The sequence below is a fragment of the Salvelinus namaycush genome, chromosome 11, assembly GCF_016432855.1.
Source record: "Salvelinus namaycush isolate Seneca chromosome 11, SaNama_1.0, whole genome shotgun sequence".
Lineage (NCBI taxonomy): Eukaryota > Metazoa > Chordata > Actinopteri > Salmoniformes > Salmonidae > Salvelinus > Salvelinus namaycush.
In genome coordinates this window covers 6,758,507-6,772,890 of record NC_052317.1, presented here as the reverse complement: position 1 = coordinate 6,772,890, position 14,384 = coordinate 6,758,507, and the positions used below count along the sequence as shown (strand labels likewise).

Below are 14,384 nucleotides of genomic sequence, written 5' to 3'. Positions count from 1 at the left end.
TATTATTCCAACTTCATAGTGTGGAAATATATGTAAAACACGTTAAACTCATGTTGATGACTGCATTAGGCTTTTAACATTGTCACGTTCGTCGTAATGAGCAGACCAAGGCGCAGCATGAGTTGAGTTCCACATACTTTATTATACAGTGGAACTACCAAAAAAACAATAAACATAATACAAACGTGAAAGCCATGGTGCTAAACACACTAACAAACAATATCCCACAAACGCAGGTGGGAAAAAGGGCTACCTAAATATGATCCCCAATTAAAGGTAACGATTACCAGCTGCCTCTAATTGGGAACCATACAAACCACCAACATAGAAATACAAACGCTAGAAACCCCCCTAGTCACGCTCTGACCTATACACCATAGAGAACCCAGAGGGCCTTCTCCATCACACAATTGGAAATTCATCTTATTATACATTAGCCTCGAAAAGGGGATACTCTCATACAGTACAAGTAGCCTACATGCATTCTTCTTTAACATACAGTACAAGTACAAGTACATGTACAGTCATGGCCAAAAGTTTTGAGAATGACACAAATATTAATTTCCACAAAGTTTGCTGCTTCAGTGTCTTTAGATATTTTTGTCAGATGTTACTATGGAATATTGGAGTATAATTACAAGCATTTCCTAAGTGTCAAAGGCTTTTATTGACAATTACATGAAGTTGATGCAATGAGTCAATATTTGCAGTGTTGACCCTTCTTTTTCTGCAATCCGCCCTGGCATGCTGTCAATTAACTTCTGGGCCACATCCTGACTGATGGCAGCCCATTCTTGCATAATCAATGCTTGGAGTTTGTCAGAATTTGTGGGTTTTTGTTTGTCCACCCGCCTCTTGAGGATTGACCACAAGTTCTCAATGGGATTAAGGTCTGGGGAGTTTCCTGGCCATGGACCCAAAATATCAATGTTTTGTTCCCCGAGCCACTTAGTTATCACTTTTGCCTTATGGCAAGGTGCTCCATCATGCTGGAAAAGGCATTGTTCGTCACCAAACTGTTCCTGGATGGTTGGGAGAAGTTGCTCTCAGAGGATGTGTTGGTACCATTCTTTATTCATGGCTGCATTCTTAGGTAAAATTGTGAGTGAGCCCACTCCCTTGGCTGAGAAGCAACCCCACACATGAATGGTCTCAGGATGCTTTACTGTTGGCATGACACAGGACTGATGGTAGCGCTCACCTCTTCTCCAGACAAACTTTTTTCCGGATGCCCCAAACAATCGGAAAGGGGATTCATCAGAGACAATGACTTTACCCCAGTCCTCAGCAGTTCATTCCCTGTACGTTTTGCAGAATATCAGTCTGTCCCTGATGTTTTTCCTGGAAAGAAGTGACTTCTTTGCTGCCCTTCTTGAAACCAGGCCATCCTCCAAAAGTCTTCGCCTCATTGTGCATGCAGATACACTCACACCTGCCTGCTGCCATTCCTGAGCAAGCTCTGTACTGGTGGTGCCCCGATCCCGCAGCTGAATCAACTTTAGGAGACGGTCCTGACGCTTGCTGAACTTTCTTGGGCGCCCTGAAGCCTTCTTCACAACAATTGAACCGCTCTCCTTGAAGTTCTTGATGATCCGATAAATGGTTGATTTAGGTGCAATCTTACTGGCAGCAATATCCTTGTCTGTGAAGCCCTTTTTGTGCAAAGCAATGATGACGGCACGTTTTTCCTTGCAGGTAACCATGATTGACAGAGGAAGAACAATGATTCCAAGCACCACCTTCCTTTTGAAGCTTCCAGTCTGTTATTCGAACTCAATCAGCATGACAGAGTGATCTCCAGCCTTGTCCTCGTCAACATTCACACCTGTGTTAACGAGAGAATCACTGACATGATGTCAGCTGGTCCTTTAGTGGCAGGGCTGAAATGCAGTAGAAATGTTATTTTGGGATTCAGTTCATTTGCATGGCAAATAGGGACTTTTCAATTAATTGCAATTCATCTGATCACTCTTAATAACATTCTGGAGTACATGCAAATTGCCATCATACAAACGGAGGCAGCAGACTTTGTGAAAATTAATATTTGTGTCATTCTCAAAACTTTTGGCCACGACTGTATTCATTTTATTATATCCAACCTTCATAATAAAGCCTAGTCCTCTGAAAACCTAGCCTATATGAAAAAGGGAGTAATTCTCCAATATTGCAAGGGTCTTGGCCCATTGAGAGCAGGTCAACTGTGTGAGGAATGAGGATGCTGGCGACAATCTGGCTAACAATAACTCTTATCTGTGGGCTCACACAGATATGACACACCACACACAGCAGCTATTCAACATAGTGAAGATTGCAAAATAAAATAAAAATGTGATGCCATTTTGAAAGTGTAATCATCAAATAGCAGGTGGCCCCTGCTAAAACCATGTTGGTAGCATAATCATTTACCTCGATTATGTATCAGAGGAAGACCGTAAGGCCCAAAGACTCCAGCCACCCAAGTCATAGACAGCTCTCTCTGCTACCGCACGGCAAGTGTTACCGGTGCACCAAGTCTGGAACCAACAGGACCCTGAACAGCTTCTACACCCAAGCCACTGCTAAATAGTTATTTAAATAGTTAACGAGTAGCTACACGGACTGTCTGCATTGAACCTTTTCGCACCAACTCTTTTGACTCACATTCGCTGCTGTTACTGTTTATTATCGATCCTGTTGCCGAGTCACTTTATCACTACCTATATGTTTATATCTACCTCAATTACCTCGTACCCCTGCACAGAAACTCGGTACTGGTACCCTGTGTATATAGCCAAGTTATCGTTACTCATTGTGTATTTAATCCTTGTGTTATTATTTTTCTATAATTTCTATTTTTTCTCTCTCTCTGCATTGTTGTGAAGGGCCCATAAGTAAGTGTTTCACTGTTGGTCTACACCTGTTGTTTACGAAGCATGTGACAAATACAATTTCCAGAAGTATTTGCAATGCTGGCATTTCCAAAATGCAACCCACCCAAACATAACATTCCGTTGTACAGCAGGATTCAAGTCAATTACATGTCAGTTCAGTCAACTCAGGAAGTAAACAGAAATTCCAATGTTCCACTATGAGAAAAATTGGGTTTACTTCCTGAATTGACAGAATTGAAATGGAATTGAAGCCACCAGCCCTGTTGGACAGTAAGAAGGCGAAAATGGGTCCACCAGACCGATGCCCTTAATCTTTAATAGAAAATAACAAAGAACAAAAAAACAATAATATAAATGTCCCACACAGTATCGCGGGTGTGGAACAGTGACACATAAATCTTTTAGGGAGACGAAGAGAGAAGCTCCAAATGACCTGTTTTCACTGAGGCCTGAGGACTCAACCTGCTGGTGTCACTGTCAGAGACGAGGGGGCAAGGATACCAAGCGGCCTCCGGAGACTGGCTTTATCGCCACAATAGATCTAAATGCTCTACAAAGTGGTTCTGTGTGTGCGTCAATAGAGGCTGCAGAGGGGAGAAGGGCTCATAATAATGGCCAGAATGGAGAGGATGGAATCTATTCCAGCCATTATACTCTATTCCAGCCATTATTATGAGCCATCCTCCCCTCAGCAGCCTCCACTGGTATGCGTGTGTCCATCTGTGTAAGTAAAGGCGTCCACATGCTTCCCATCCGAATCAATTCGGAACAGTTTGTGACGTTTTTTGTTTGTTTTGGTCTTCGGCAAGGGTTTTTTCAGCTGTTCATGCACACTACATTTTTTCTCGAGGCAAGCGTAAGCTTGGAGATGAACTCGACGCCCCTTCGTTGGCCATTGGTCAACAGTAGGGATTCTTCAATTAAGTGTTTGTTGTCATTCAACGGTTGATTTTTTTACTTGAGAAATAGATGTAAAACTGCACAACTAAGATCTTGGCAAAAACGTCAAAATTAATGAAAGACTTATTGAATTATTTTAGATTTAATTGGGACGATTTTGAGGAAGTGTATCCTGGACAAACAGTACTATTATTTATATTACTATATTTTTCTAATTTTTCAAGTGAAGGTCTTTTAAGGCAGTACGCAAGCACACTCGTTTGGTTTGGCGCCAGCAGAAGCCTTAAGACAGACACAAAGGAGAGAGAAGAGCGCGAGAGAGTGAAAATGTGTGTGTGCGCACGTGCGTGCGTGTGTGTTCGTGAGAGAGGGCGACAGAGAGAGATGTGCACAGAGTGGGTACCAGTAGGAATTCCTCTTGAGCCACAATTAACCCAGAGAGACAAAAGAGAAACGCATGCCAAGAGTACAACCAATGTTTTTGTTTGTGCTGCTCCTGAAAATATAGGACACGGGCTGGGTTCACAAAGAGCAAGGGGATTGGAATTCTATTGTTTTTTCTGACGGAGTCTGACAGGATTCTGGCTACCTATCAAAGCTCTATATACTCTCATAGGCTGCTATATACTATATGTCAGCTGGTTTCTCTATGTGGGTGGGAAGAGATGGGAAGATGTGCTGTCCAATCATCGTTCACGCCTCCACCACAAATTACCCCTGAGGCCTGAGAACCAAACATAGCACCACTGCCCTAAATGAAAAATAGCCAGGAACTCTCGATAGGAGTTAAATCACCTGCACACAAATCAGGCCCATCATGCCAAATAGTGTCCACCTGGCAAAAAGTGTCCCCACCCCCCGTGTCACAAGGGGATTTGATGAGCTCTCGCTTCTGTTGCTAGGGCAGTTTCTAGAACTGGAAAAATTCTGAACGGCCTACGTAATGAACCAAAGTGTCCGTTGCTTGCCTCTGTAGCGGTCGTGGAGGACGGAGGACGCGGACAGTTCTAGTCTCCAAGGACTGTGTTTTGAGGGTGACTACCTGCTGACTACATACTGCTTCAGAAGACTGAAAAGACTGGATAGACAAAACTTTCTTTACCACATGTTGCTAAATATATTATATATTTGAGATTCTTCAAAGTAGCCATCATTTGCCTTGGTGACAGCTTTGCACTGTGCAAAACTATCAAGGCAAAGGGTGGATACTTTGAAGAATCTCAAATATAAAATACATTTTGATTTGTTTAACACTTTTTAGGTTACTACATAATTCCATATGTGTCATTTCATAGTTTTGATGTCTTCACTACTATTCTACAATGTAGAAAATAGTACAAATTAAGAAAAACCCTTGAATGAGTAGGTGGGTCCAAACTTTTGACTGGTACTCTATGGCATTATATATGAAAATATTGTTAAATAGGAATAAATATTGACATTGCTAGCTACTTATTTACCTCAGCCTGCCTAGTCAGCTAGCTAGCCAGAAAGTTATATTTAGCTAACGTTAGCTAGCTAGCTAACTGTTATTGTACCGTTCTGTTTGTATGTAGCCTGCACTTTAATGGCATCCCTCGAGGAGATTTATTTTTATTTTCTAACCAGCCAAAGTACTATGAAGGCACCAGTGATCTCGACAAGAGGCGCAACATTCGTAGGGGGGCAGATAAATTCACAATTCAGGGTAACGTTAAGTAGTTAACTATTATTAGATCACTGGAAGGATTTAGTGTACAACCATTTTTCAATACTTAGCCATCTAGTTGGTCATCTACATGTTGCTAGCTATACATTTAGTTACAGTATATGTCTATGTCATATTGAGGTATCTAGCTATAAGTTTACCCAGAAAAAACAAATAGATAGATGTAAGCAATTATGGTCACTCCAACTGCCCTTAACTAGGTGTCACACAGAGAGAGAGAGAGAAAGAGAGAGAGAAAGAGAGAGAGAAAGAGAGATGTACTTAAACTTTAGTATTTCAACAACCCTTGTCTTCCAACTTGTTAGGCAATCAAGTCGGAAGTTTACAAACACAGGTTGGAGTCATTAAAACTTGTTTTTCAACCACTCCACAAATTTCTTGTTAACAAACTATAGTTTTGGCAAGTCGGTTAGGACATCTACTTTGTGCATGACACAAGTAATTTTTCCAGCAATTGTTTACAGACAGATTATTTCACTTATAATTCACTGTATCATGTATGTAAACGTACGACTTCAACTGTATTTGAAACTTGGCAGTAAATGTGTACATTTGCATAGTCAATATATTTATTGCAAGTAAAATGTTCAGTTGACTGAAATTGACTGTTCAGTTGCCTAGTTCCTTACTGGTCATTAGCCCCTTTTCCCTAGCCATTCATCTTTTGTGCCCAATTCCAAATCAAATTTTAGGCCAGGGTTGGTTTTGGAATTGGACATTGGTTTCTAGTTAGTGTTTGCATATCTGTAGGTTCTAGATTTGTGTAAGTAATATGACAGAGGTGTCCCGGAGCCCATTACACAGCAGGGTGGGGTCATCACCATATTGTTACACCTACCTGAGCCCCATCAGATCAAACACTGAAGAAATAGAGTAGGGGGTTAAGGGACTTAATTTAAAAAAATAAAAACTCACAGCCTATACCTTGACGTGGTGAGGGCTTTCAACTAAACCAGGCCCATGATATTGAAAATTAAGTAGCCTTTGTGTTTGCTTTTTCATCCCTCCACCTCTCTTCCCTTTACTCTGCTTTGGATCTCCAGGGGTTCTGCCATGTTTCAAGACGAGACGATGACCAGCTTGAGCAAAATTCAAGCCCCCCTTTGGAGACCGGCTGCCTGTCGAATACAAGTGACCGGAAGAAGTAGCACCTCCTGTCTCTTGATTCTGTCTCTTCCATCATCCTTCAGCTCTTTCTCCTCTCCCTCCAGATGAAATTCTGCATCTAGTGGCATCTGATTGCAGAACAATCTGCCCACTCATCCCATCCCTTCTCCATCTCTGGAGACCTCCTCCCATTCCTTACCGCACTCATCAACCCCTCTGGTGTAAAAGATTACAGACAGACATCCTTTCTTTTTTGTCTGACATTTACATTATTGCATGTCTAATCGAACATTTAAATCAATCAATATCTGATCTACCTGTCACCTGTGCGTTTGCTTGTTATCATCTCTGTCCCGTTCTCTTAACCCCCTAGAGTCGATTGACGCACCTGTTTCACAAGGCGTTCACTGTTGTAAATTGTAACGTATCCCTTGATGGTAATTTGTTAGTTTAACATTATTCATTGTTGGCCTAGGACCGACAGTAGGTACATATACATTCAACCACAAGCCATGCGAGATATATATATATATATTTTTTAATCATAATAGAGTTTCAGTGTAGACAAGACAAGCTCAAAATAAAAACATGCCAGCCAGACAAGCCAGGGTATGAATCAAATCGATGTGCATATGAATGGAGTGGAAATTAGCTGACTTTGTGATCTGTAAGGTAAGCAATATTAACGTGTCAAGCAGAATAGACGTTTCCTGTGCCATTTCCGAAACGTAGCAACTTTTAAGACATGGATTTCATGTTGATGACATGTCAACAAGGTACCCAAAAGTAGTTTGAAATAGTTTTCATCTTATTAGCTCAACAAAAATAGCTTAAGCAGCTAAATTGTCACAGAAATCTGATTTGTTTACATAGCGGGGATAAAAAATAAAAAAATGGGGGCTGTAATGATCTCCAAAATGCAACGCATTAGGTCATCCCACACCGCTGATATAGCAACGGACGCTAATAGCATATCGATTCCCATTGTGATGCAGAGAGGACACTTTTTGGAAGGTGGACACTGTTTGGCATGACAGGCCCCTAGAGCGTCCCAACTCAGGTGTGATGTTGCACCGGTCCCCTCTGTGTGTTATTCCCCCAACTGTATGCCATGGGTCCCTATCCACCTGTTCTTTCAAACATTAAGGGGAATGATTTACATGCAAGGCACTAGCCACCCGATCCAACATAGCTACTGTGGAGAGTATAATTAATGTTACTTGCTTTTAACATTATCTGACATAGGCATACATTTTTGTTGGTGATAGAAAGAGAACAAAACACCATAGTCTACAAAATAGCTTGGAATAAGGAGCCCCTTCAAAGCCTTCAGAGAAGGCCTAAGGATTTATAAATAAATGTCAAATAAAATGTTGTTTTAATTTCTATTTCATCTTTACAATCAATTTGTATGACCTTCTGATTTCATCGCTTCAGTTTGTGTTGGAAAGACAAGGGTTAATACTGATTTATATCCCATCAGGATTTATTTTCATTGGTGGTCTATGGGTAGAAACATCTAGCTCAGCCAGCCATTGGCTAGGCCTTCAGAAGCTAGACAGAAGGCCTCTGCCATTAAACTCTATTAGAGCAGAATTTTGGGGTGACAGTGCAATGAACCAATCACATTTTGACTTGTAATTGGTGGGTCTGTTAAAAAGAATCTCATGGAAATTAAATGTCTATTGGTGCTTTCAAGAAAACAGGGAACTCCAAAAATATAAACAAGGTCAAAATCATGAGTTCCTGAGTTGGAATTCTGAGTTGGATGACCGTTCAAAAAATAATAATCCCAGTCGGAGCTAGTTTTTGTCAGGGTTCCAAGTTGTCTTGTTTGACCAAAACTGTCTCTCCTTCAGCGCCATGGAGTGCACAGGTATTACGGTCCCTGTCCTTTCAGCACCACAAGCCTGTCACCTTAGATGTGACACTTTTGCGGTCACTTTTGGTGATAGTGGTGTTGGGCTACAATAGGTTGTGTAAAAAGTATGTTTTTTGTTTTGCTGGTCGCATTATTTTATGCTGGGTGTCACATGTTGTGTCCATGCCTGTTCTATCTCTGTGAGTGCGGCAGCCCAAAGCGCAGCCAGGCCTGTTTGATTCATTCATAATGTCAAAAAGAATTGTTCCTCCTTCACTATAACGCTCCATCTACAGAAGACATGTTGGGCACATTATGTGATGCTATGTTTTCTGTTATCTTCTTGATTTCTGAGTTTGATACAATGTATTGGAAGATTTTTGATCCCTCTGAAGGTCCTATAGTCACAGTTCGCCATTGCCACCAAATGTGCCAGAAAGTCACTATTATTCTGAGTAGCCTAGTCATGGTCTGTTTCTCAAGTGTCCATGTGTGTTTTTAGAAATTGAAAAGTTGCCCAAGTGTGACGTGTAGGCAATTGGAAGGCAGTTTCAGACATTATTATGAATTGTTTTACTTACCACAGTGTTCCTCGTCGCTGTTGTCTGAGCAGTCGTCATCATCGTCGCACCTCCATATGGTCGGTATACACCTTTTGTTGTTGCACTGAAACTGACCATCCTCACACTCTTCTGCTTCTGCTCCTGCAATGTTGGAAAAAACATCAATATACGCGCACCTCCCGCCATCCACCTAACACATAGGCATGCGCTCAAACTGTCATTTGCAAATGAATGCCTATGATATGCCGCATATTCATCCAGTCAGTCAGTATTGAAATAGGATTCCGTTATGAGCGTCACTTGGGGCTGTTGTTTTGCTACAATAGACACATAAACCACTTGGCAAACGTTGTTTCCACGTCATTTTAACAACAAAATGAAATGGGATGACGTTGAATCAACGTGGAAAACTGATTGGGTTTGAAAAAAGTAATCAATGTAAGGGAATTTCGTTTTTTTTTTTTCACACAACTTTTAACCTAAATGCAATGACATGGTACATTTTTGGGGGTTTATTTCACGTTAGTTGACATTGACAACTCAACCAAATGTAAATCAAAACTAGAAGTTGAACTGATGTCTTTGCCCATTGTAAGGACCGATTCTGTAATTTATAATTATAGCATTTTAAAAAGGGGGTGGGCGCACATTAGGCCTAACCATCGTATCGTTACAATGAGACAAATATTAATATAGCCTAGGCTACTACCACCTATGTTGCAATTATATGGATGCTGTCTCACATCCAAGGAACACATGTCAACATTGCCAAGTAAACGCTGACGCACACATTTCCCATACATTTTCCCATAAATGTTGATAAAACATACAGATTAAATGACCGCAATTTGTATTGTGATATTTTCATTCAGTTTTCCACTAACAATGAGTGGCTCTCCCACATCGTTGCAACAGTAGGCTAGCGCATGAAATCATTCGCTACCCTCCGGAGGAGACCGCGTATGGATGGATCCCTCTCTGTTTAGCTCATTACGGGCATACTTTCATCCGATTACCATAATTTTAAGGAGCAAAGAAAATAGGACAAACCTTTTGAGGAATGAAGTTTCAGGGCTAACAAATGAAAGAGCAGTAGTTTCCTTATATCCGTCCACATTTCTAGAGGAGGTGATGGAGCTCATCCACAAACAAAGCCTGACCTAGTATCCGTTCCTCTAGCGATGCGACAGTGGTACTTCACCGAACTAAACCTCACTGGCAATTTGAATCGGTGACGACGGCGTGTATGGGCAGGAATTGTGCTCGTAAAAATAATCATAAAGCAGTCTTTTCAATTATTTCCCCCGATAACATGAAGATGTTCAGGCCTACTGTAGACTATAATTATTTTATAATGTTCTTCACAGAGCCAAAACATTGGCGGGAATTCCTAAAATATTGAACTTTGTTTTTCACGCGCCAACAGGCAGAAAAAGATGAAGATGCATTGACCAAGAACACATGAAAAAAAACGTATTAGCCTACAGTAGCCTATTCTATTTGCAATAGATGAAAGCAATATATTTCAAAAGTTTTAAATTATTAACTTCACAGTGGACCATCAGAACAAAGCTCTCACCTGAACAACAGGTCTAAGGTTGAATTAATATAGTTTACTAATTGGAGTCCCCTGGAAAACACAGACCAAAACCAAGGTTCCTCCCACCACAATAATACACAATACACTATTTTCATTAATTGAATATCTAATTTAATATGTTCTGAAAAATAATTGTATGTAGGCCAACACATAAATATTTAAGCGAGAGAAACCTTTCCCTGGGGCACACACACACACAGAGCGAGCGAGATATACACAATCACATCTACCCAGACAGATTTTTTGGGGGGGCATGACAGGCAGTTAAGTGAGGTAGAGGAGGGTGCTAGGCAGAGGAAAACAGTTATACAAATAATACATGGGACTTGTTTAGCGCTTTTCAAGGACCCAAAATCACTTTACAATTGTAGAAATAAAATAAAAAACTGGAGTCAAAACATAACAACATCAGACTAAACAAAAACATGAACAAAGAGAGGGGTCAGCTCAAGAAAGGGTTAACGTGTGACGTACTGTATCAGTGTATGAGGAGGGTAGGATTTGGGTTTAGATGCAAACCCGGTTTAGGGTAAAGGGTGAGATTGGGGGGGCTTTAGGACCCTGAAAGATGGTGAAGGACTCAGAGTCACAGATGGCTGGAAGGAGGGACTTCCAGAGCCTAGGAGCAACGCTGGAGAAGTCCCTGTCGCTGAAGCTTTGGAGCTTCGACCTGGGATGTGGGTTGGTAGGCGAGAAGAAGGTCTGAGAGGTAAGGAGGGGCAAGGTGGTGAAGGGCTTTGTAGGTGAGAAGGAGGATATTGTAATCAATGTGTTGGGAGACAGAGAGCCAGCGGTGTTCACGGAGAACATGGGTGACGTGCTGCCAAGACTTAGTGTGGTGAGCTGCAGAGTTTTGAACCATTTGGAGCTTATGGAGGCAGTTTGAGTTGATGCCGGAGAGTAGTGAGTTGCATTAGTCAAGACAGGAGGAGATTAATGCATGTATGAGGGTTTCAGTGGCAGAACGGGAGAGGGAGGGCCTGACTTTGGCAATGTTGCGGAGGTGGATGAATAAGGATTTGACAATCTGTCTCATGTGGTGGTCAAAAGAGAGGGCGGTGTCTAGAATGACGCCAAGGTTCCCTGTGTGGGGGAGGGAGACACAGTGGTGTCGTCAATGGTGAGGGTCTCAGCTTTGTTGAGGGTGGATTTGATGCCTAGGAGTAGGAGTTCCATTGTATCACTGTTGAGGTTGAGGATGTTTTGCTGCATCCATGTATTTATTGCAGAGAGACAGGATTCAATGTGGGTCAGAGGTGGGTTGAGGAGAGATTTGGTGCTGAGGTAGATCTGGGCATCATCGGCATAGCAGTGGAAGTCAAGGTTGACGTGATAGAGGATCTGACCAAGAGAGGGAGAATGATCAGTCAATGATGAGTTTATTTTGGTGTCTTGTCCTTGAAAAACTGAAGGAAGGAGTGGAGGGAGTACAGAAGGTGTCGTAAATGAGATTGCGAAGGTTAAATGATTCTGCACCTGCAGGTGTCCAAAACACGTCCAGACCTGTTTACCAAAAACACTCAATTTGGGCACCTTTTAAAAAGGGTCTGCGAGTCCCTAAGTGACATTGCTGTCCCCACCTGCGTGCATAGTTACAGAATCGATTCCCTTTTGACACTGCCATATCTTTTTAACAACCCTAGTCTTAGTAGACTATTCACCAAACAATTATGCAAAATAATACTCCTCGGCTACAGCCAGGTAATGGCCACATGAGTGAACAGCACCACTACTTCCCCTCATTACCCACCATGAAACTGTTATTGGTCTTGCCCAACACAATGAGGTTGCTGCACTGTGGCGAGGGAGAAAAAAGTGCAATAATCCGTATCTACAGAACGAACGATGCTGTCAGTCAAATCTAGGCCACGACCATTGCTGACAGCATAATAAGTAATTTTAATGGAGATAAACTGAAGCAGAATTTATATTCTAGTGCTACAAATTTTTTTAGCTGGGTAGATTACAGAGCAGAGTGCTGTGCAAAGAAAAATACAATAACTGACTTCAAGACCTCCATGGAAACCTGCTCTCGCACCAGTGAGCAGAAGCAGAAATTGGGGGTGTCACGTTCTGACCTTTATTTCCTTTGTTTTATCTTTATTTAGTAGGGTCAGGGCGTGAGTTGGGGTGGGTTGTCTATGTGTATTTTTCTATGTTGGGGTTTTGTGTTCGGCCTGGTATGATTCTCAATCAGAGGCAGCTGTCAATCGTTGTCCCTGATTGAGAATCATACTTAGGCAGCCTGGGTTTCACGTTTGGTTTGTGGGTGTTTGTTTCCTGTGTCAGTCTTTGTGTTTGTGCCACACGGGACTGTTACGGTTAGTTCTTTTGTTATTTTGTATTGTATCTTGTTTTCGTGGATATTAAAATCATGGAAACTTACCACTCTGCATATTGGTCCTCCGATCCTTCTCGCCTCTCCTCGTCCGAAGAGGAGGAAGAGATAGACTGCCGTTACAGGGGGCCTGAATATCACTGATTAGGGGTGTCTCATTCTCCACAGGGCTATGGGCAAGAGGCAGCTGTTCCCTTGCCAGCTGAGAAATACTGGAGTACTGTACTCTACACCTCTTGAAAGGTACACGTACATGATCTTCAATATTTTTTATTTATTTAACCTTTATTTAACGTCAGTTAAGAACGAATTCTTATTTACAATGACGGCCTACCCCGACCAAACCCTAACACGGATGACGCTGGGCCAATTGTGTGCCGCCCTATGGGACTCCCAATCATGGCCAGTTGTGATACAGCCTGGAATCGAACCAAGGTCTGTAGTGACGCCTCTAGCACTAAGATGCAGTGCCTTAGACTGCTGCGCCACTCAGGAGCCCACTATAAGGATTAGGGAATTATAATAATTCTCAGACAAAGATGATGCTACACTTGTTGTCACCGTCTCTGTCATAATTTAAGTGTTAAAATAAAAAATAAATCACTCTCAGGTTTAAGGTGTAATGCTTAGTTATGTAATAGGCATGGGAACACCACAGGCAAAGTTTGGATGCAAAAATATGCAAATGTATACCTAAATATAAATAGTCTCAAACCTGTAAGCCCACTCATAGAACAGAATTGCTGGCCACAGCACAACCGAGAATGATAGATGGCACAATGTTGTGAAATCACTTGGAATTTTTAAGTGGCAGAAATTCACTAGATCAAATTGGAATCTCATCTACTGAAGATAACGCAGACGGAATTTCGTTTTCAGCCAATTTGCCGCCGAGAGTGAATAAAGATTGAATGAAAATGCATTTGGCACACAGAGAATTAAGTAGGAGGCACTACATAATTTTTGTGTCTGTGTGTGTCTGTGTGTGTTTGGTTTTATTATCCTTGTGGGGACCAGAAGTTCTCAAAAGGATAGTAAAACAACTTCTCAAAAGGATAGTAAAACAAGGAAAATTCAATGGTTGTTTTTCAGCGGCAGGGACTGGGAAACTAGTCAGCATCGAGGCAAAGATGAAGGGAGCAAAGTACAGAGAGATCCTTGATGAAAACCTGCTCCAGAGCGCTCAGGACCTCAGACTGGTTTCACCTTCCAATAGGACAACGACCCTAAGCACACAGCCAAGACAACGTATGAGTGGCTTCAGGACAAGTCTCTGAATGTCCTTCAGTGGCCCAACCAGAGCCCGGACTTGAACCCGATCAAACATCTCTGGAGAGACCTGAAAATAGCTGTCCAGCAACGCTCCCCATCCAACCTTACAGAGCTTGAGAGGATCTACAGAGAAGAATGGGAGAAACTCCCCAAATACAAATGTGC

The 14,384-nt window shown here is 41.9% G+C and overlaps 1 protein-coding gene across 1 annotated transcript in view; it reads right to left on the bottom strand.

Moving 5' to 3' along the window:
* LOC120056246 (low-density lipoprotein receptor-related protein 8-like) overlaps positions 1-9,373 on the bottom strand; it is a 174,060-nt gene extending 164,687 nt beyond the window's left edge. The window contains exons 1-2 of the mRNA XM_039004496.1: positions 9,358-9,373; positions 9,024-9,150 (exon numbers count right to left, since the gene is read on the bottom strand). Of these exons, the coding sequence (XP_038860424.1) occupies positions 9,024-9,150; positions 9,358-9,373 (143 nt within the window). The remainder of the gene's footprint in view (positions 1-9,023; positions 9,151-9,357) is intronic.
* Positions 9,374-14,384: the final 5,011 nt, after the last annotated feature.